This window comes from Lepus europaeus, chromosome 10 (genome assembly GCF_033115175.1).
Source record: "Lepus europaeus isolate LE1 chromosome 10, mLepTim1.pri, whole genome shotgun sequence".
NCBI classification, from domain to species: Eukaryota; Metazoa; Chordata; class Mammalia; order Lagomorpha; family Leporidae; genus Lepus; species Lepus europaeus.
In genome coordinates, this window is record NC_084836.1 from 124,278,857 (window position 1) to 124,301,350 (window position 22,494).

The 22,494-nt window shown below is 63.7% G+C and overlaps 1 protein-coding gene across 1 annotated transcript in view; it reads right to left on the bottom strand.

Moving 5' to 3' along the window:
• Nucleotides 1-943: 943 nt before the first annotated feature.
• Nucleotides 944-22,494, bottom strand: part of TAF4 (TATA-box binding protein associated factor 4) — a 66,892-nt gene continuing 45,341 nt past the window's right edge. Inside the window, exons 6-15 of the mRNA XM_062204428.1 lie at nucleotides 19,213-19,302; nucleotides 18,094-18,339; nucleotides 16,399-16,546; nucleotides 16,021-16,135; nucleotides 13,084-13,253; nucleotides 12,412-12,542; nucleotides 11,878-12,003; nucleotides 11,395-11,451; nucleotides 10,605-10,724; nucleotides 944-2,210 (exon numbers count right to left, since the gene is read on the bottom strand). Coding sequence (XP_062060412.1) covers nucleotides 2,043-2,210; nucleotides 10,605-10,724; nucleotides 11,395-11,451; nucleotides 11,878-12,003; nucleotides 12,412-12,542; nucleotides 13,084-13,253; nucleotides 16,021-16,135; nucleotides 16,399-16,546; nucleotides 18,094-18,339; nucleotides 19,213-19,302 — 1,371 coding nt within the window. The 3' untranslated portion in view covers nucleotides 944-2,042. The remainder of the gene's footprint in view (nucleotides 2,211-10,604; nucleotides 10,725-11,394; nucleotides 11,452-11,877; nucleotides 12,004-12,411; nucleotides 12,543-13,083; nucleotides 13,254-16,020; nucleotides 16,136-16,398; nucleotides 16,547-18,093; nucleotides 18,340-19,212; nucleotides 19,303-22,494) is intronic.

Here is a 22,494-nt window from a genome sequence, read left to right on the forward strand (position 1 = left end):
GCCACAGGGATTCCGGCCTCAGCCCAGGCCTCTGCCTGTGGCCATGGCCGTCCCAGGACTGACCGGATGTGGTAGGAATGGCCGAGATGCTGACGTTAAACCCATCACACTGGCCAACACCCCAGCACCACCAGGCAATCAACCAAGCCGCCTGCGGCCAAGAACCTGGCGAAAGAGCAAGCGTGGCCTCATCACTCGGTCACCTTGAAACCCACGCGGACGCAAGGACGGAGCTGTGCCCGCCAAGCTCCCCGTGAACACACTCAACAAACCCGGGCTCGGGGTCCTGCACTGCCCACCACCCCGTGAGCTGACCTGGGAAAGACCGAGCGCGGAGGCAGCCTTCACATTCACACGCGGCTCTGGGGAGCCCACCCCCACCCGGCGTCACCAGCTCCTCACCCCGCCGGCACCGGGACATAATGATGGTGCTGCTTAAGGTCCCCGGCCGAGTCCCAGCAGCCTCACAGATACAGCCGTGTGCTGCAGCCCCCACAAGGCAGGCGAAGCGGACACCGCGGTCCCCAGTGCTGACAGCACACGTGTCCCTGACACAGGCCGTCTCAGGGGCTGGGACTCACCCGGGCCACCCTGGACCCCAAGCTCGCTGGCAGAGACAAGGCGCTCACGCATCCCGTGTTCCCGTGTGTGTGTGTGTATTGTGTGTGTGTGTGTGCGCGCGCGCACCGCCCCCAGCCCGGGGCCTCCCCTGCCAGCCTGTGTCCTGGCCAGGCCCACCGCGAGAGCAGGAAGGCGGAGCTCAGACCCCAGGCGAGGAGGCCCTGACCCCTGGAGGCCCCGTCCGTCAGACCAGCAGCTGAGAAACGGCGGCAGAGCCAGAGCGGGACCTCTGGGAGCAGAGTCCGGACGTGGGGAAAGCACACAGAGCAAGTACAGATAAATTTGTTTTTAATAAAGGAGTTAATTTTCTTTCAATCCTATATAAAACAATAGCAATTAAAAACTTCATTTTTGAAAGTAAAATATTTACATATGAACAAGTAACTGTGCAAAATTTACATGAAAAATGGAAAGACAGGGATCTCCTAAAAGACAAAATAAAAGGCGGTGACAGTTCTCAGGCGTGGTGGAAAATCCCGGCCGGCACCGGGCGCGCGGACGACACTGACGTGAGGACCCAGAGAAAGCCGGGTATTTACAGTCAGAAAAGTACTATCCATAGACAATTAATACAATAACCTCTGAAAATATAAAGAACCAATTAGTATATTTGTAATAAAAAAATAGGTACAAAGAGGGGCTCGGCTCTGGCGCCTGCAAAGGGGGCCCACAGCTCGCAGTCTCAGCAAAACCACCGAGCGTGCGCGGCCGCTCCCGCTCTGTGCCGGAGGTCGCGCCAGTCACCGGCAGGTACAGCATCTCCCAACACTTGATCACACTGAGAACCAGTCCTGGATGATTCTTCTCAACTCTGATTTTATTTAATCTAAGTTTTCACTTTGAGCTAAAAAACACAGTGCAAGTAAAATATATTTATGCTGAAAAGGTTTTCATTTCTTTAACTTTACAGCTTTACAAACTACAGCAACGAACTGCTCTGCACGCATGCTGACACGCATTCCGAGGCGCCGCCGGGGGGCGACCCCTCGAGAATCCTCAGCAGAGGGGCGGGGGGGGGGGGGGGTCTAAAAAATCAGTTTGCTTTGCCAACTGACTATGACGAAAATAAGATAAAGGCGATGAGGTCGTGGGCTGCAGACACACCTACACGGGCCACGCCCGCACGCACGGCCAGGGCACGGCGCGCCCGCAGCGGCTCCGCCAGTCTATATATGGCTTGTTTGGCAAGAAGGCCACTCACTCGGAGATGAGCTAAGATTCGGCGTCCTGTAGGAGGAGCCACAGGCCTCTGTTCTCGGCTACAGGAACGGGTCCTCTTCCACACTGAAGAGCTGATTAGAAACCGGATAGAAAACTGCCCACTGGAAAGAGGTGGCTGTTTTTAAACAAGATCCCCTTGCTCGTTACAAAAAGGCGTAGAAAAGCGTCCGCGGCGGCATCCGTCCGGGCCCGCCCGCCCGTCACTTGAGGAACGCTTTGTAGAGCAGCAGCGAATGGCTTGTCTCACGCTCGTTTTCTAAACAGAATATGAGGTCCCTGAGGTTGACCCGCGTGATTCTTTGCCGCGTGAACTGTCTGGGGGTCCCGACGCCGGAGCTGCCTGGCACCGCCGAGCCCGGGCCCGAGCCCTGGTGACGAGAAAGAAGACAGCCGAGTTAGGGGTGCCCGCGGGAGGCTGCGGAACAGCAGGCAGGGCGACGCGCGTGTCCCCCAGCGAACCGAGGCCCCGACACTGGAGGAAGCCGGCACGGCACGGCTCCATCGGGCAGGCGGCCAGCCTGAGCCCGGCGCTGTCCGAGGTCCTACCAGGGAGGGGGAGCAGGAGGCCCCGCCCACGGCGCACACCCGGACAGCAGCCCTCCACCCCCACACAGCTCAGACTCGGCCCTGGGGGCCAACAGGGAGGAGCTCCCACCCCAGCTCCGAGGCACTGGCTGGCCCGACCTCCACGTGACCACAGCACGGCTGCCCAGGGGGCTCACGTGGGCGACCAAAGCCCACCTGGTGCCACTCCTGGGGCTGGCTGTGTCGTCCCGCGTGGCTGACACTGGCACCAGGCCCTGACTTCCTGGCTTGGGTGGGCTGGTGATGAGCTGGGAAGGCCAGATGGCTCAGTGGTTACAGAGGATGCCACGTGCCCAAGAGGGGTGCCCCTGGCCGCAGACACCCAGCTCCACCAGCCCCTCTGGGCAACCAGCTGTCCTGGGAGCCACCTCGGACCCTCTCCTACTCAGACGCAGTTGCTGCAGGCTGGCTTTTAAGAGCGAGAGGCGTCACCACGGGGTCCGGCAATTCCTCCCGGCAACGCCACCATCCAGCACCCCGCTGCGCACACACTGTGGGTGCTCTGAGCCGCTAGTGCGTGTGTAAGCACAGACATGATGGCGGCGTCCTCACGCATGTTCACGCACAGCCCAGGGCGCCTGCCGACGGTGCCGCGTGCGGCCTGCAGGGCAGGTGAGGCCCTCGGCCCGCGCTGTGCCCACCCGCACCTGAGCCACTTGGAGTCCGGGCTCGCTCCTCGGCAGATCTCACAAGGGCTCCTGTGTCTCGGGCCCTCAGTTTCCTCACAGGCGTGAGACTCGAAGGGGAGATGGGCCACCCCCTCGTCCAGCCTCGGGGCCATCGCTCGGGAGAACACGCAGGGTCTCCAGGGTCTCCAGAGCAGCATCTGTGCCACACGTGCCGAGCGCGGGCAGAGCAGCCTCGGGCAGCAGGAAGGGGCTGTGCCCACAGTGGCCCCTGGCGGCTGGGAACACGAGCAGCCCCGGGGGCAGAGAGCAGGCCGGCTGCGGCCAGGGCTCTGGGGACTGCACTGAGCAGAGCCGCCCGGGGTGGGCTCCAGGCCTCTCCTTCAGTTCAGACGCGGCCGGCGGCGGCAGGCTCCGGGGCTTCCTCACGCTGTGGCCGGTGCCTGTACCACACACTGCTCCGCACCTAACCTCGGGGCCCGTGGAGGCCCCAGCCGCAGGGCGCCGTCCTCTGGCCACGGTCACGCTTCCGCGCTCAACCGCCACAACAGAGCTGGACGGGCGCGAGGCGCTCACCTCAGGCCAAGTCTAAGGGGCGCTAAGCCAGAAACCTGGTAAGCAGTTTTAATGCAATCTCTTCTTGAAATCAAAACTGGTGCCCAAAACGCGCTGACAAGCAGGTACCAATGCCCGCTGGGGGCCCAGCAGCGGCCCTCTGGCCACACGAGACGGACGCAGGCCACCCTCGCTGGGCCCTGACTCCAAGGCAAGTGCAGAGGACCGGTCAGTCTGGGGTCAGCGGCACGGCGAAGCCCACTCAGTCGCAGCCTGGTGGGGGTGGGGGGGTGGGGGGGGCCTCAGGGCTTCTCTTCCCGCAGAGCCCCGTCTCGCCGGCCTCCCCGGCCCTGGCCTGCAGACACCCGGTCCAGGTCCCAGACAGCACACCACGCCAGCAGCCACCGCCCCTCCAGGTTTCCCCCAGATGCTCAAGGGCTGTGCCCAGACGGGGGTGGGGGCAGGGCCCGGCCATCACCTGTGAGCAGCACAGGGGCCAGGGCGGGGCCGAGATGCTGCGCCATCCACGGCCCCACGGACAGCAGCTCCTCCCGCCGAGGGCAGGCCCGGCCCGAGCAGGAGCAGGCACACAGAGGAGCAGCTCGGGTCACGCCCTCGACCCCACTGCGCCGGCACCTCAGGGTGGCCTGGAGAAACACCCACCCCCAGGAACACGGCTCCTCGGGGCAGAGCGGGGGCTCGTCTGCTCCAGCGTCGCTGCCGTCCAGCCTGGCGGCAGCAAGAACCCTAAATAAACATGGCAGTGCTGCCCCTGCCCCACTCCCCCACCCCAGAAACGACAAGCACGTATGCGCATCATGCCCGATGCTCAGGAGCCCGGGCTGAAGGGCGGCCCCGGCCCCGTCTCCATCTCCCACAGGTCCCAGCCCCGTCTCCCACACGCCCCGGCCCCATCTCCCACAGGTCCCGGCCCCGGCCCCGGCCCCATCTCCCACGTGCCGTGGCCCTGGCCCCGTCTCCGACACGCCATGGCGTGGCAGGTGAGGCCGCTGCTTGCAACGCCAGTGTCCCGTCCTGGAGCACCAGCTTGAGTCCCCGATGCTCCCTGTGAGTGTGACCAAGGCAGAACCTGGCTCGCTGCCACCAGATGGGGCACCAGGCTCCTGGCTTCAGCCTGGCCCTGCCCCGGACACTGGGGTCATGTGGGCAGGGAACCAGCCGACAGAAGGTCTATCCCTCCCTCCCTCTCTCTCTGACATTTCCCCTTTCAAATAAAAAAAAAAAATGCGAGGGGCTGAATCAGCTGGAAACCGAACCTAAGCAGCCGAACTACCTCCACGAAGCCCACGTCCCTGAGAGCAGCCGGGGGTCAGGGCCAGGCCCAGGCAGAGCCCGTGACAGCCAGGGGTCAGGGCCAGGCCAGGGCAGAGCCCGTGACAGCCGGGGGTCAGGGCCAGGCCAGGGCAGAGCAGCGGCGTGCTCGGAGAGCCCGTGACGGCTGGGTGTGAAACGCAGGGGCCTAGGGCCAACTGCATCCCAGCGATGCCCACGATGCCTGCACTTCACGACGCTGCCAGGAGAGGGCCCCAGTGCCACGCAGAGCGGGCAGAGCCAGCCCACACCTGGAAAGCAGCACCTGCAGCCTCCCGGAGGAGCCTCAGATGCCAGAGCAGCTTCAACCCCAGGGAGAAACAGAAACAACTGGGCAGCCAGGGGCCGGGGAAAGGGCGAGCCCCCGGGAGGCTGACACGGGAGGGGAGAGCGGGCCCCCGGGAAGGCTGACGCGGGAGGGGAGAGCGGGCCACCGGGAAGGCTGACGCGGGAGGGGAGTGCGGGCCCCCGGGAGGCTGACACGGGAGGGGAGAGCGGGCCCCAGGGAAGGCTGACGCAGGAGGGGAGAGCGGGCCCCCGGGAAGGCTGACGCGGGAGGGGAGAGCGGGCCCTCAGAAGGCTGATGCGGGAGGGGAGAGCGGCCGTGTGGAGCCGTGCTCCCGTGCCCAGCATCCCTGGAGAAGACACGGGAGATGGAACAGAACCGGCACACAGACGAGACTCCGGAAACCCGAAAGCGACACAGGAGTGGGAATGGGACTGGGACTGGGACTGGGAGTGGGAGTGGGAGTGGGAGGGCAGGGGCCTCCGCCAGGCCGCCCTCCCGGTGAGGACCGAGGACTGTGCCGGGAGGACTGCCCTTTCCAGAGCTCTGGCCAGATGTGGGGAATCCAGAGAGCAACACGAACGGTCGCGGGGAGCTCCTCCCTCGGGACGAGGACCCCGAGCGCTGCGGAGACGGGCTCTCCCTTGGGAGGAGCCGCGCAGCACACAGAGCTGGACAGAAACAGACGCTTAGGCCTGGGAGGGCAGCCCAGCTGAGCCCTGGGGGGCCAGGCAGGCACACCCAGCGCCCAGAGGTGGGCTTCCAGACACCCCCACCACCAAAGGTCGTGAGTCTGGACTTCTGTGTCAGCGAGAGACCAAGGGGCAGGGTAACCACTCAGCCCCAGCTGCTCCCACTCCAGCTGCCTGGAGGCAGCGGGCAGTATGGCCAGGTCCCTGGCACCCAGGTGGGAGTTCCGGGCTCCTGGCTTCGGTCTGACCCAGCCCTGGCTGTTACAGGCACTTGGGGAGTGACCCTGCAGATGGAATTCAATCTCTTCCTATCACACGCATATTCTACATTACAAGTAAATAAAAACAATAAACATTTTTTAAAGAAAGCAAGCAACCAAACCTCAACCACAAAAGCCATGGCGAAAGGACACAGAGGAACCAGAGGAGTTCTCAGAGCCCAAAGCCACCGAGCAGCAGTGCAGCAACCACCCAGCACCCAACACCGCACCGCGAAGGCGCGGGCCCGGGCCCCAGCTCACAAATGCAGACAGCCAGACAGGAAGAGCCGAGCACCGTCGGCTGTCCGTGGGAACCGGGCACGAGGCTGGAACGGCTGGCGGACGCATGGTCACTCCAGGACAGGCCACAGCTCCACAGCCGGGCAGGCTCACTTCAGCCAGCAGGACCCGGGCAGGTGGACACCGCAGGCTCACAGGATGCCCTGGGCGGACCTTTTCCAGCCCAATTATTTAGCCCGGGTTTCATCCTTAGGAAACACGGATGAACCCAACTCGGCACGGCAAAACAAGGGCCCAGGTGTCAGCGTCGTCAAAGCCACGGCCAGCCTGGGAAGCCACCACAGCGTGGAGGACACATGAGGACCACAGGCCAGGAGGGGACATCAGGAGGAAATGGCGGCAAGACACCTGCCACAGGACTGCTCCACTCAACACGCAGGAGCTCTTCAATCTTAGCAACAAGGAAGCAGGCCCAAGACCTGAGCAGCCAGCTCCCCAGGGATGCCCACAGCGAAGGCAGACAAGACCTGACCAGGGGCCCCACGGCCAGGGCTGGGCCAGGCCTAAGCCCGAGGCCGACAACTCCATCCGGGTCTCCCATGCGGGTGCACATCAGCAGGAATCTGGGACAGAAGCAGAGGCGGACCCCAGCCCGGACATTCTGACATGGGATGCGGGTGTCCCCGGGGCTGTGCCGACACGTGCCCTGAGGCAGAAGACAGAGACCCGGCCGGAGGAGGGCCTGTGTCCACACACACTGCTTGCTCTGCGCGCGGGGGCAGCCAGCATCTGGAAGGGGGCTCCTCCTGCAGCAATGAGCGTGTCCACGTACGCAGCAGGGAAGGAGACGAACCCCGGACATTTCAACACCACATGTAGCAGACTCGGCTCCACGTCTAGCCCGACTCAGGAGCCAACCCAAGGGTGCTTCCACTGGCCAAACACAGCACAATCTAACTGCAATCAACACAAGGCCGGGGCCGGCGCTGTGGCGTGGGGGGTAAAGCTGGCACCGGTGATGCCCCCATCCCACATGGGTGCTGGTTCGAGTCCCGGCTGCTCCACTTCCGATCCAGCTCCCTTGTGATGGCCTGGGGAAAACAGTGGAGGACAGCCCAAGTGCCTGGGCCCCTGTCAGCCACGAGGGAGACCTAGATGAAGCTCCTGGCTCGCGACTGGCCCAGCCCTGATCATTGTGGCCATCTGGGGAGTGAACCAATGGATGGAGGATCTCTGTCTCTCCTTCTCTCTCTGTAAGTCCTTCAAATGCATACATAAATCTTCAAAAAAATGAACACAAAATTGCAAGGGACTAAAACCAGCAACTGCATTCAAGTTCATGAGTTTTATAATGGCCAAAAAAAATACACCTTTAAAAAAACACACACAAGCCTCGTTCTGGGAAGACAGAGGGCCCATCCGTCACCCTAAGCCAGCAGTTAAGTGGCCAGGCGTCCATCTTCGGGGAGCTGCCCACCTAAGCCGCTCCTCCACCTGGCAAAGCCCGGAGCCGGACACGCAGCACAGACCTGGCGCCTCCTGCAGAAGGGCTCTCGGGCCCCTGCGCTGGCCGTGGGCGCAGGGCCAGAGACGCGCAGGCCGGGCAGACCACGAGCGGGCTGCACCCCTGGGCCACGCTCCCACGGCGCTGCCCTGGGAGGCGCCACGGGGCGGCAGGGGTGCGGCCCATGGGGGCGTCTCAGGTGACAAAGCTCTCGACCTGGAGGACAGGCCTCGAGGGTCTTCTGATTCACAGAGTCACGGAAAGCACCAGCTGAAACGCAGGTGCGCGAGGGCTCACGTCGTCAAGACACAGGCGTCTCCCCACGGACGCGGCCGCTGCTGCTGCTCAGGAATTCACTCTGCCTTGGGTTTTAAACTGATTTTAGCAGAGGGTCCTGCAGGCCTCGAAGTCACCACATGAGCAGGCCCAGCCTGGGCAGGGCAGGCGCTCGCTCCAGCGCAATGGCAGAGGTCAGGCCCACGTCTCCAGCCCACGCCAGCGTAGTCCCAGCCTCCGCTCCAGCTCCCTGCTGACGGCCTGGGAGAGCAGCAGGTGGCCTAAGTGCCTGCCCCGGCTGGGTGCTGCCCCGGCTCAGACGCGGGGCTTTCTTCCTGCATTAGAGCTGGCCATCTCACCCCCCCTGCTAGGGGGTGTCTGGGCCCGCAGGAGGCCACAGAGCCCAGGGCCCCAGCTCGGGAAGGGGGAGCTCCAAGGTCACTGGGGCATGGGCAGCCGAGCCCCACGGGGCTGCCAGGACACCCAGACCCCACACCCTGCCAGCAGCTCCGGCTGGGGTCGCTGCCTTGGTCCCGGCCCAGATTCCGCCTCCTCTCAAGACTGTGCCAGCGGAAGCCAGGCAGAGCCATCGGGGGAAGGGCGGAGACTGGAACCATCCCCACCCGAGCACCGCGGCCTGGGACCGAGCCCAGATGGGGAGGAGGCGTCGGCAGGGGGAGTCCCGCAGAGGGGAGGGGCCTGAGGAGCAACGTGGGCGTTTCAGAGGCGCTGGCGGCCAAGTGGGACCAGGACAGTCCCCAGGAGCTGCCGGCTGCCCAGAGCACTCTCTCCAGAGAGGAACAGAACCCAGAGGCTCACCAGGCACCCACAAGGTCCATCCAGTGCTCGAGCACCCAAAGACTGGGGTCTGCAGTCCAGGGAAAACAGCGCTCAACGAAGCTGAGCCTGAGATAGCCCAGGTGAGGGGTCTGAGCCTGAGATAGCCCCGGTGAGGGGTCTGAGATAGCCCCGGTGAGGGGTCTGAACTTGAGATAGCCCAGGTGAGGAGTCCAAGATAGCCCAGGTGAGGAACTTGGACCTGAGATAGCCCAGATGAGGCGCTAAAAACTTTAAAAAGCAGCTTTAACAAATTCCAAGGATTGGGGGAAACGCGCGCTCCACCAGTGAGCCGACAGGGAATCTCGGTGACTAACTGGAACTAAAAAAGAGCCCAACGGAGATCCTAGGATTTCGAAACACATTAATAAAACTGCACAAGAGCTGGAGACGGGAGAAGTCCACGCAAGCGCGGCACGAGTCACCAGCCTGGGGAACAGGTGGACACAGCAGCACCAGCAGGCCAGGCGCACAGAGACGGGGGACGCCGGGGGGACAGTGAGACGGGACAGGAGAGAGGCCACGACGTTCCCAATCTGATGGGGACCCCGGCCTACAGGTGTGAGCCACGCAGAGACAGGCAGCCTGACAGCCGGAGGCCACGGCTGAACACAACACAAACGGCTACAGTCAATGTGTTCTCAACAAGCAGAGAGGTGGCCCAACCCGCGCCGGGGACAAGGACAGGTCAAGGCGAGGAGGACAGGACGGGGCAGGTGCTGGGCACAGCAGCTGAGACGCCACTCGGGAAGGCGTCTGCGTCCCTAGCCGAGGGCCGGTCCAGCCCCGGCTCCACGTCCAACCCCAGCTTCCTGTGGACACGCAGCCTGGACGCAGCAGTGCGGCCCACGTGCCTGAGCCCTGCCACCCACAGGGGGGACCCGGACTGCGTTCCGGGCTCCTCACTTGGCCCGGCCCAGCCTTAGCTGTTACAGGCGTTCAGGAGACGCGCCAGGGACGGAAGAGTTCCGCCTCGCCACAGTCTGTCTTCCAAGCTCACGATTCACTGTCATCAAAGAGTGATTTTAAGAATTATCGTACGTCAAGGCTGGGTTTATAACTAGAGCAACAGATAAGACAATAAATGATGCCCAGAAGCCAACACAGTCCGGACAGATCAGTAACAGCCCAGCTCCTGCAGGGCCTGGAGGGGCGGCCCCGCCAGCTCCAATCTTCTGTCACCACTTCCCTACACCCTTTGGAAGCCACTCTGAACCCATCATGGTGAACAGCGGCGGTCCAACTTCCTCACGGCAAGAACTTTATCTCGGGTGGGGGGTCTACAACGCGGGGGGCGGGGACTGAAAACCTTGGAGGCAACCACACGCTCCCAGGACAGTGACGCAGCCAGGCGGCTCCCGACGGCTCCCGGCCCCAGCCGGACCTCACCCCACAACGCAGGGCGGCTCCCGGCCCCGGCCAGACCTCACCCCACAACGCAGGGCGGCTCCCGGCCCCGGCCAGACCTCATCCCACAACGCAGGGCGGCTCCCAGCCCCGGCCAGACCTCACCCCACAACGCAGGGCGGCTCCCGGCCCCGGCCAGACCTCACCCCACAACGCGGGTACCTCTGCTCCCGCCGCCGCCCCCGGCCAGTCCGCTCTCCTCTTCTTCCTGGGCCCGATGGCCGCGAGCGCCGTCAGGTTGGCGTCGCGCTGCCTCAGCTGTGCCAGCTCCTGCTGCTGCATCTTGGTGTGAGGAGGAAACACGGTCATTTCTCACTCTGCGCCAGAGGCAAAGCCCTCCAACCACTGCTCCTCCACGTGGTCACTGTTTTAACAGCATGTTTGGTCCTCGGAAAAATCAGGACTCTCTAAAGCAAAAGATCTCATCTTGAAACGCTCAGGAAAGCAAACGAGTTACAGCGCAGCCACCGAGGCCACGGGAGGCCACGGGAGGCCACGGGAAAGGTCAGAATCGAATACTCGTCGGCTGCACAGAAAAGCATCGTTTCTAAACCCAGCAACCACGTGACAGCTGCAGGAGCGCCCATGGGAGGGGCGGGCAGCTGCGTCATGTGACGGCTGCAGGAGCGCCAGTGGGAGGGGCGGGCAGCGGCGTCATGTGACGGCTGCAGGAGCGCCAGTGGGAGGGGCGGGCAGCGGCGTCATGTGACGGCTGCAGGAGCGCCAGTGGGAGGGGCGGGCAGCGGCGTCATGTGACGGCTGCAGGAGCGCCAGTGGGAGGGGCGGGCAGCGGCGTCATGTGACAGCTGCAGGAGCGCCCATGGGAGGGGCGGGCAGCGGCGTCATGTGACGGCTACAGGAGCGCCAGTGGGAGGGGCGGGCAGCTGCGTCATGTGACGGCTGCAGGAGCGCCAGTGGGAGGGGCGGGCAGCAGCGCCCTGGGAAAGCTCACCTCTTTCGCCTTCTGTTTCAACCTTAACTGCTCGGGGTCTTCTTGTCTGGATCGAGACTGTTTCGTAAAGAAGCAGAAAAGGAGCCAAGTGAGACCAAGGTGTCCACCGCCTACCAAGTGTGTCGTCCGACCCGTCCCACGCTAATGCCTGGGTCAGACGACAAAGTCCCAGCGACATCCCGATGCTCACAAACGTGGACGTGTGGCTTGCCCACCCCAGGAAAAGCCTCTGATCCGGTCTGTGACAGCAGGCCCGAGCCCACGCTCACCGCCACGGGGCCCCTCCCCATCCGTGAGTCCCGGCTCTGAAGGCTGCAGCGTGAGTGTGGGGTCCCAGTGGGTCCACGGGGGCCGCCGCACAGCACTCAGCTCTCAGGCCCAGCCGCTCTACTCGGCCCTCAGGCGTCAGCTGAGACACCACCGTGACGGCCGGGGACCCCAGCTGTCGGCGGAGGCCGGGGCGTGCGTGGAGCAGGCACTTGCCTTGGCTGCCCGCATGAGGATCTCCCGCTCCTGCTCGTCCTTCCTCTGCTTCTCGATCTGATCGAGCTGCTCGAAGAACTTGAGCTGCGCCCGGACGTCGCTCGCCTGCTCGTACCTGTCGTCGTCCTGCACGAGGACACGCCTGCCATCGACACGCCCGGCCGCGCCACCCGACGGGCACACCCCGGGCTCCGCGCAGGGGACTTCCACTCCACGGACAGGACACCACCTCATGCTTAAGGACAGTGACACGGCAACGCCTCGATGGCACAGCGGCTCGCAGCGCTGCTCGAGCAAGGGCCGGTTGTGGCAGCGGCACCTGCACCTGCGCCACACGGGTGCTGGGAGCCCCAGGTGGAGTGGGGTGCCATCGTCATCAAGGCCGAGGGGTTCCCCCCGAGAGGTGTGGAGGGCCCGCCCAGGTCTACAGAGCCCCTGAGCTCCAGAGCCCAGCTCTGTGCTCACCAAGGGGAAGGCCTGTCCACACAGCACTGGCTGGGCGCTGGCGACAGGACATTTCTCTCGGGAACCCACCTTGTAGGAGAAGTTCTTCTGCTGCGCCGTCTCCGATATTTTTTCCACGAGGTTCTGTAGCCGCTGCTGTGTGGCATGTGATACGTAGCTCACGACATCGGGGTGCAACTCCGTGATGCCGTGTTTCTTACCTGGAGGCCAGAAGGTAGAGCATCAGAACCACGTGCGCTGGGCTGCGGCTGTGGTGCAGCAGGTTAAGCCTCTGCCTGTGGCATCAGCATCCCATAGGGGCGCCAGTTCGAGTCCCGGCTGCTCCACTTCCGATCCAGCTCTCTGCTCTGGCCTGGGAAAGCAGTGGAAGACGGCCCAACTGCTTGGGCCCCTGCACCCACGTGAGAGGCCTGGAAGAAGCTCCTGGCTGGCCCGGCTCCAGATGTTGTGGCCACGCGGGGGCGTGAACCAGCAGGTGGATGACTTCTCCCTCTAACTCTGCCTTCTCAGATAAATCTTAAAAAAAAAAAAAAAAAAAAAAAAGGCGTGCACACGTCCCTCCTCCCTCCTGCACTATTTCCCTTCTGCAGCAGTTTCTGCCGCCCACGCCCGGGCAGCCCAGCGGGGAGCAGACCCGGCCCCGGGTCAGGTCCAAGCCCGCCCCTCCCCCGCGCACCACCTGCAGGAGGCGGAGCGCAGGTGCGCAGGTGCGCCGCCGCCTGTGCACGCGGGCCCACTTGCCGATTTCTAAGATTCTCCTCTGCAAAGGCGCCGGCAGAAGGAAGGTCTCGTCCTTGCAGGACCGGGTCAGCGTGCCCACGATCTCAGAGTTCGTGGCCAGTATCCTCGCACTTTCTTCGGACAGGTTTACTCCGGCCATCGACGCAACATCGTTGATGTCGTCGTCGTCCCTTTGGAGAGAAGACAAGACGGTCACACCACGCGGGAGAGCTCCGGCTGCGTGGCCTCTCAGCGGGGAACCCCCGGCGGAGACAAGGTCAGGGCCTCGGCCATCTGGGCCCCGGGCTCCCGCGCCAGCTGCCTCACTTGGACGTCAACCTGCTTGGTCGAGGAGGAGCTGCGTGGGGAGAGAGCGGAACTTGCGTCTGCACGCAGCTGCACCAAGGAGACTCGGTCACCCACATCCGAAACCCAACTCGCAGCTCCAGGGAGGAGCCCGCGCCGGGGACGCGTTTCCCTTCAATGTGCAGCCAGCACCGGCCTCCACAGAACCACCAGACGCTGGCAACATTTCACTCCCAGTCGTTTCCGTAATGTCGCCGACCTGACCCCGGCCTGCTGTGCTGTGTCCTGGTCACGGCACCCTCAGATGAGGCCACGCACGGTGGCCCGCGGCCACCGGCCTTCCTCACAGTGGCCCAGCGTGGCACCAGCCGCAGGCTGTACTTGCCACCGCACTCCTCAGACCCCTCAGGCTCACATCCCTGCCGTGGAAGGTCACCGCCTGCTGTCCACACAAGATCCCCAGAGGCCAGCCGTGCACCAGCAACAGGACCCCATGCAAGTACACGATCCTTCTAACGCCTCCCGGCTGGAAGACCCCACAGGCACAGCCACTGCTGTACACTCCCCGGGACGTCCCGGCGCCGTCAGGTCCTGGGGAGGTGCTCTGAATCCTCCCAACAGTGTGCGACTCACACACGTGACTGGCAACTGCTCCACCCGACGGCGTCACCTGTCACCCCCGGCCGCTGGGACCAGCACAGATGTGGCCGTGCAGGGCCGACCTGGCTGTCGCACCCTCGTGGACGCTGCAGTGCGGCCCCGGTCATGGAATCTGTCTCTCCCTAACAGATGACAAGACGCAAGCGCCAGTGTGTCCCAGGCCGGTTCTGCTCAGTTCTCCGTCTGTCCAGAACGCCAGAATCCATGCATCTCGTCCGCCTGCCCAAGTCTGACCCCACGTCTCTCTCTGCTCCACTTCTAATCCCCTTCCTTGACAGCAAGAAACCAAGGCCACCGGCAGCTTCCACCTCCTGATTTCACAGGAACCTAATCCCTCCCCTCACCCCACATGGCCACCAACCCCCGAGCCAGGCTGCTCTCGCCCTGCCTTGGCTCAACCCCAACTCCCTGACCCTACCCCGTCCGGAAGCGCAGGGCAGAGTGTCTGGGAGGGAAGGCCCAGGAGAACGTGCAAGCATGAGGCTGCACACCCACCGCTCGGCTGAGGCCCCCACCGACCGCGGCTGCGCAGACAGCAGCATGCCCCGGTGCCGACACCAGGGTGCAACCCATCTCTCCGACTGCAAACACCACACTGCCAGTTATGAACACGAATTTATTTTCTTTTTTAGATTGGCTGATTATCTGAAAGGCAAAGTTACAAAGAGGCAGAGAGACAGAAGAGAGTGATAGAGGTCTTCCATCCGCTGGTTCACTCCCCAGATGGCCACAACGGCCGGAGCTGCGCCGATCCAAAGCCAGTAGCCAAGAGCTTCTTCCGGGTCTCCCATGCAGGTGCGAGGGCCCAAGGACTTGGGCCATCTTCTTCTTTTTTTTCTTTTAAGATTTATTTATTTATTTGAAAGTTAGAGTTACATAGAGAGAGAAAGAGAGGCAGAGAGAGAAAGAGAGAGGTCTTCCATCCGCTGGTCACTCCCCAATTGGCCGCAATGGCTGGAGCTGGACCGATCCAAAGCCAGGAGCCAGGAGTTTCCTCCAGGTCTCCCACATGAGTGCAGGGGCCCAAGGACTTGGGCCATCTTCCACTGTTTTCCCAGGCCACAGCAGAGAGCTGGATCCGAAGTGGAGCAACTGGGACTCAAACCAGCGCCCATATGGGATGCCGGCACTGCAGGTGGCGACTTTACCTGCTGCACCACAGCGCTGGCCCTGAAAATAAATTTTCTACCAGTTCATATAAAAAAGCCACTTGGGGGTCCCGCGCTGTGGCATACCAGGTAAAGCCACTGCCTACGATGTCGGCATCCCATGTGGGCACCAGTTCAACACCGGGCTGCTCCACTTCTGATACCGCTCCCTGCTAATGTGCCTAGGAAAGCAGCAGAGGACGGCACAAGTCCTTAGGCCCCTGAACCCACATAGGAGACCTGGATGAAGCTCCTGGCTTCAGCCTGGCCCAGCCCTACTGCTGTAGCCACTTGGGGACTAAACCAGATGAAAGCGCTCTCGCTCTCTCTCCCTCTCTCGCGCTATCTCTTCCTCTGTGTAACTCTTTCAAATAAAATCATCTTTAAATAAAAGCCACCGGGGGCGCTGTTGTGCTGCACCGGAGCCACCACTTGTGACAGTGGGATCCCACGCCAGAGCTCTGGTTCACGTGGTCCAGCTGCTCCGCTTCCAATCCAGCTCCCTGCTACTGTGCCTAAGAAAGCAGCAGGTGACGGCCCAAGGACCTGGGGCCTGCATCCAACGTGGGAGACCTCGAGTGTTCCTGGTTCCTGGCTTCAGCCCAGCCCAACCGTCACAGCCACTTGGGAAGTGAATCGAATTCACAGAATTTCTCCTATCACTCTGCCTTCCAAGTAAATAAATAAATAAACTTAAAAAAAAAAAAAAGCAATTCTCACCCACATGGCATCCACGAAGCAAGGCCCCTAGGCTAACTGGGGGGCACAGGCGTGGCCCAAATCCAGCTGCCAGGTGCCCTGCACCGCTCCTCCCCTGGCCCACACGGGCAGGCCCGGTCCTTACCGGAAGGAGCCTCCCCCAGGCTCCTTGAGCTTGTTTTTCTGAGCAGCAGCTGCCTGGGCCGAGACCGCAGAGAGAGCTTTGGTTCCAGGTAACACGGCAGGTTTCACCACGGGGACTACGAGACAAGACACGGAGATGACGCGAGGCCCCCGCGGCCCAGCGGGAGACGCTCCTCGCCCAACGGGAGCTCTGGACGATCTGAGCTACAGTTACAAGGCCATCTCATTGACTGTGGGTGCAGGATCGTCTAGCACAACCTAGCAGCGACCAATGCCAAGCATCTGTAAAGGCGCTGAGAGCGGCACCGGCAGCCGCACCGGCACCGGCGCACGCGCTCTACCGGGAACTGGCGCTACTCAACTCCTGCCCGGGCCTCACCTGGCTGCAGCTGGTTCAGCTGGATCTGCTGGGGCGTGGTCAGCATGATCCGGCTGTGAGGCTGCCGCAGGGCGACCATGGGCGTCTGTGTCAACGTCACCTGCGGGGGCCGGATCAGGGCTCCTGGCTTCGGGGGCTGCTGGATCACCTGAGGCAGAGCCGGGGAGGGCAGTGAACGCTCTGCTGCTGGGGGCCACGGGGTCCTGGTCCCCAGCAGGAGAGCTCTTCCCCTCACGTGCACACGCCGCCCCAGGCGAGACCCTGCAGGAGCACCCTGCACATGCGGCTCTGATGGGACCAGGGCCGGGGGCAGCACCCACGGCGGGCACCACAGCGAGCCCGGCACATTCCCCACTTGAAGCTGCACCAGGCCCGTGAGGCCAGTGCCAGAGGGCCGTGAGGGGACACGGTGCGAGATGAGCTCAGAGGCTGCGCCCGGCCTTCGGCGCCTGGCAGCCACGGGCTGTTTTCCCCTCCTCTACAGAGAGCTCCACGGCTCTCATCCTGCAGGGCAGGGGGAGGAGGAGTCCTGCCTTCAGGTGGCCCTAAAGTGCCCACGTGGCCGGTTCCCCTCTGGCCCTCCCCAGCCTGTCTTCCCTGCCCTTCCAGTAGCTCCACTGCCCACCGCCTGCGTCCTGGACCCTGCCCCAGGACAGAGACCCAAACCTGAACCCCCACTGAAAACCACACGGCCCTACCTCAACCCACGGAGCCTGACGTCTCAGAAGACAGTCTCTCTCTCACCGAGGTGCCTGGCGGGGACACCCCGGCGCCAGGGCACTGGCAGAGGAGCCACAGGCAGCCCGGACGTTGCTTTGCCGCTAGGGCTGTGCGTCACTCAGGGCACGGCCCTCAGCGCTCACAGCGGGCAGTGAGGCCCAGACGCACACACCCCGGCACCGGGGTCAGAGCCGCGCGAGAAACCCGACTCCCAGCAAGCAGCGTGTGGACACACTCGCCTCCGTGCCCGCGAGCACAGGCTGCTCCGGCCGGCTCTGCCCTCAGCGTGCTAAAGCAAAGGGCGCCGCCAGCTGCCGCGCCCTGCGCAGAGGCCTCAGCGTTCCGGGGTGCCCCACCCTGCTCCCCTCACTCTCCGTCAACAGCAGGAGCCAGGGAGACTTCCACCTGGGAGACCAGGCCTGCGGGCACTGGGTCCCCGCGTACGGTGCGGCCTCTCGTGGGGCCTGGGAGCCCACAGCACTTTAGTCCACGAGGAAGAAGGCCCCTGGACATCTTGGAAAAACTGCTTGAGCACCTGGTGAGCCCACTGTGCCCACCGCCTCCACCCACACATCCTTCCTTGGGCCGGGGCTGCGTGGATGAACCACGTGCCAGCAGCCACAGTTCCCCACACTACAAAACACGTGGACCCACAACTATGGCCACAGGCAGACTCCGCGAGAGGCCGAAGGCCCCTGCCCCACTAGTCCAGGGCCACGCCTGTCTGACGTCGGGGCCATCGCTCCTGACCACAGAGGAAGGCTGCCGGGAGTCATCACAACCATGCGTGGTTCCTTTAACACAGGAACACCGCTGACCACGCCCACGCCAGCGGGGCAGAGCCCCTGACCTCACTCCACTCTGCCCAGCAGCGCGACAGCAGACCCCAGCCCGGCCCCCGCCGGCCCCCGCTGCGACCCTCACTGAGAAGCCGGCCGAGCTGGCTGCAGGGCAGGTGGGCCTTGCACTTCGTACCAGCGGGGCGGGCTGCGCCTGCTTGCCCACGCCAACCTGCGTGGGCTGCGCGAGGCTGATGACGGGGGGCTGCAGGGTGCTGGTCACGGTGGCCGCCGTCTTCCCAGCCGTGCGCTGCACGGAGCTGCTCAGAACCACGGCCGTGAGCGCCGTGGTGGCCTGCGAGGCGGGAGGCGGCTGCTGCTGACTCTGCTGGATGAAGGCTGCGGAGTCCGGCGTCAGCTGCCGCAAGGCGGGTAAGCTCCTCTGGGCGGAAAGACAGGCACAGGGTCAGGGAGCGGCCCACGCGGCAGCCGGAAACGCGGCCAGTGCTGCGGTGCAGTTGGCTGCGCCTCCGCCTGCAGCACCAGCACCCCATTCTGCCCGCCCCGCTTCCCATCCAGCTCTCTGCTCAGGCCGGGAGTGCAGTGGAGGACGGCCCAATGCTTGGGCCCCTGCACCCACATGGGAGACCTGGAGGAAGCTCCTGGCTCCAGCTCAGCCCAGCCTTAGCCATTGCAGCCATCTGGGGAGTGAACCAGCGGATGGAAGATCCACCCCCAAAGCCCCATCCCATGACTCTGTCCTTCAAAATAAATAAAATGAGTCGCCAACAACGCGAGCAGCAGGAAGCAGCAGCCCCAGGTGGGTGTCGGGCAGGTGTGAAGAGGCCCGCGCTCCGTCAGCGCTGCTGAGGCCCCAGCCCCACTCCCCACTCCAGCTCCCTGCTCACGCACACACGCTGGCGAGCGGGCGCACTGGGGAGGCAATGACCCCAACGCCTGGGTCTCTGCCCCCCGCCAGGTGGGAGACCAGGCTGGGCTCAGCTTGGCCCAGCCACAGCTGCTGTGGGCACTCGGAGGGTGAAGCAGCAGATCTCTATCTGCCTCTCAAATAAAAAATGAAAGAAATGAAAAGTTAAGGGGGGCTCTTCACTGAAGAAGCAAAAAGACTCAGTGCTGGGACAAGAGACCCTCCCCGGGCAGACCCCGCCCTGCTGGGCCAAGCAGCCCCAAGCCTGCTCTCATGAAGTAGCGCAGAGCCCGCGCCAGCGTCGGCCGGCTCCCGCCGCAGGAAAGCCTGGCCGAGCGAGGACCCCCACGCCCCACCCCCCGCCTCACACTGCCCCCTGCTGGTTACCTTCAGGAAAGGCACAAGGTAGGGTTGAGGTGAGGAATTGAGCTCGCGGTACAACCTGCTGGTGAAATCTTCCGCTTCGATTTTTCCATCCTTCAAGAGAAAGGCCACGCTGAAGCCCACGCTGAGCAGACCCCCGCACACGCCTCTCCCAACGTGCCCAGACCCCTGGGCGCCCAGGCCAGGGCCGTCCCCCGCACACCAGCGCGCCCTGGCTGGGGGCCACAAGGCGTCTGTGTCCAAGCGTTCGCTCAGGGCTGACCGAGCCCCTCAGCACCGGCAACTCTGCGGGGACGGCTCCACGCTCAAGGTCAGCACAGTGAGCTCAGAGACGTCGGTCCAGTCGGGGGGCCAGGGCACCTCTCAGGAAGGAACAATGCTACCACACCAGCAAGGTCCTCGAGGGGCCAGCCGTGCACACAGAGGAAATCAAGAGAGCCCAGGGGGCCAGCGTTGTGGTGTGGCAGGTAAAGCCGCTGCCTGCAGTGCCGGTACCCCATATGGGCACCGGTTGGGGTCCCAGCTGTTCCCCTTCCGATCCAGCTCTCTGCTATGGTGAAGAAAAGCAGTGGAAGATGGCCCAGGTCCTTGGCCCCTGCACCTGTGTGGAAGCTCCTGGCTCCTGATTGGCACAGCTCCAGCCATTGTGGCCAACTGGGGAGAGAACCAGTGACTGGAAGACCTCTCTCTCGCTCACTCGCTCTCGCTCTCTCTGCCTCTCCTTCTCTGTGTAACTCTGACTTTCAGATAAAATTAAATCTTAAAAAAAAAAAAAAAAAACAATTTTGCTCAAGAAATTACAGGAAGTTTGGTGGAAACAGGGAAGAAAAGCGAGATGTGCAGGAACTGGACCACACAGCAGCTGGCTGCTCTCAGGAACTCAGGGAGAGCCCTGCAGAAAACGCGAGACCCCTGGCAACAACAGCATGGACATGGGCAGAGAGACCAGACCACAGCGTGGTCACGGGCAGAGAGACCAGATCACAGCGTGGACACGGGCAGAGAGACCAGACCACAGCGTGGACACGGGCAGAGACAGCCGTCCAGACCACAGCGTGGACACGGGCAGAGACCGGCCGTGCAGACCACAGCATGGACACGGGCAGAGACCGGCCGTGCAGACCACAGCATGGACACGGGCAGAGACCGGCCGTGCAGACCACAGCATGGACACAGGCAGAGACCGGCCACTGCAGACCACAGCGTGGACACAGGCAGAGAGACCAGACCACAGCGTGGACATGGGCAGAGAGACCAGACCACAGCGTGGACACGGGCAGAGAGACCAGACCACAGCGTGGACACGGGCAGAGAGACCAGACCACAGCGTGGACACGGGCAGAGACCAGCCGTCCAGACCACAGCGTGGACACGGGCAGAGACCAGCCGTCCAGACCACAGCGTGGACACAGGCAGAGACCGGCCACTGCAGACCACAGCGTGGACACAGGCAGAGAGACCAGACCACAGCGTGGACATGGGCAGAGAGACCAGACCACAGCGTGGACACGGGCAGAGAGACCAGACCACAGCGTGGACACGGGCAGAGAGACCAGACCACAGCGTGGACACGGGCAGAGAGACCAGACCACAGCGTGGACACGGGCAGAGACCAGCCGTCCAGACCACAGCGTGGACACGGGCAGAGACCAGCCGTCCAGACCACAGCGTGGACACAGGCAGAGACCGGCCACTGCAGACCACAGCGTGGACACGGGCAGAGAGACCAGACCACAACGTGGACACGGGCAGAGACCAGCCGTCCAGACCACAGCATGGACACAGGCAGAGACCGGCCACTGCAGACCACAGCGTGGACACAGGCAGAGACCGGCCGTGCAGACCACAGCATGGACACGGGCAGAGACCGGCCGTGCAGACCACAGCATGGACACAGGCAGAGACCGGCCACTGCAGACCACAGCGTGGACACAGGCAGAGAGACCAGACCACAGCGTGGACACGGGCAGAGAGACCAGACCACAGCGTGGACACGGGCAGAGACCGGCCGTGCAGACCACAGCATGGACACAGGCAGAGACCGGCCGTGCAGACCACAGCGTGGACACAGGCAGAGACTGGCCGTGCAGACCACAGCGTGGACACGGGCAGAGAGACCAGACCACAGCGTGGACACGGGCAGAGAGACCAGACCACAGCGTGGACACGGGCAGAGACCGGCCGTCCAGACCACAGCGTGGACACGGGCAGAGACCGGCCGTGCAGACCACAGCGTGGACACGGGCAGAGACCGGCCGTGCAGACCACAGCATGGACACAGGCAGAGACCGGCCACTGCAGACCACAGCGTGGACACGGGCAGAGAGACCAGACCACAGCGTGGACACGGGCAGAGACCGGCCGTGCAGACCACAGCGTGGACACGGGCAGAGACCGGCCGTGCAGACCACAGCGTGGACACGGGCAGTGACCGGCCGTGCAGACCACAGCGTGGACACGGGCAGAGACCGGCCGTCCAGACCACAGCGTGGACACGGGCAGAGACCGGCCGTGCAGACCACAGCATGGACACGGGCAGAGACCAGCCGTCCAGACCACAGCGTGGACACAGCAGAGACCGGCCGTGCAGACCACAGCGTGGACACGGGCAGAGACCGGCCGTGCAGACCACAGCGTGGACACGGGCAGAGACCGGCCGTGCAGACCACAGCGTGGACACAGCAGAGACCGGCCGTGCAGACCACAGCGTGGACACAGGCAGAGACCAGGCTGCTGTAGACCTCAGAGCGGACATGGGCAGAGACCAGGCTGCTGTAGACCACAGCGTGGACACGGGCAGAGACCGGCTGTGCAGACCACAGCGTGGACATGGGCAAAGACCGGCTGTCCAGACCACAGCGTGGACACGGGCAGAGACCGGCCGTGCAGACCACAGCGTGGACACAGGCAGAGACCAGGCTGCTGTAGACCTCAGAGCGGACATGGGCAGAGGCCAGGCTGCTGTAGACCTCAGAGCGGACACGGGCAGAGGCCAGGCTGCTGTAGACCTCAGAGCGGACACGGGCAGAGGCGGGGCCCTGATTCTGACCCAGGACGCAGAGTGCCGTTCATAGGCAGAGGATTTGGTTGGAGAGGACGAGGAGGAGGTTGGCTCTTGCTGGAGCCTCAGTGGGGGCCACTGGCACGCACCTGCCCGGAGGCCACCCTACCTTCAGGACTCCAAGAGGGCAAAGGACGGGCACCTCACGGGAACATCCCAAGAGCAGGAGCAAGCATCTCCCACGTGAGCCCATCTTACTGAGGCTGCCACTGCCGGCAGCCAAA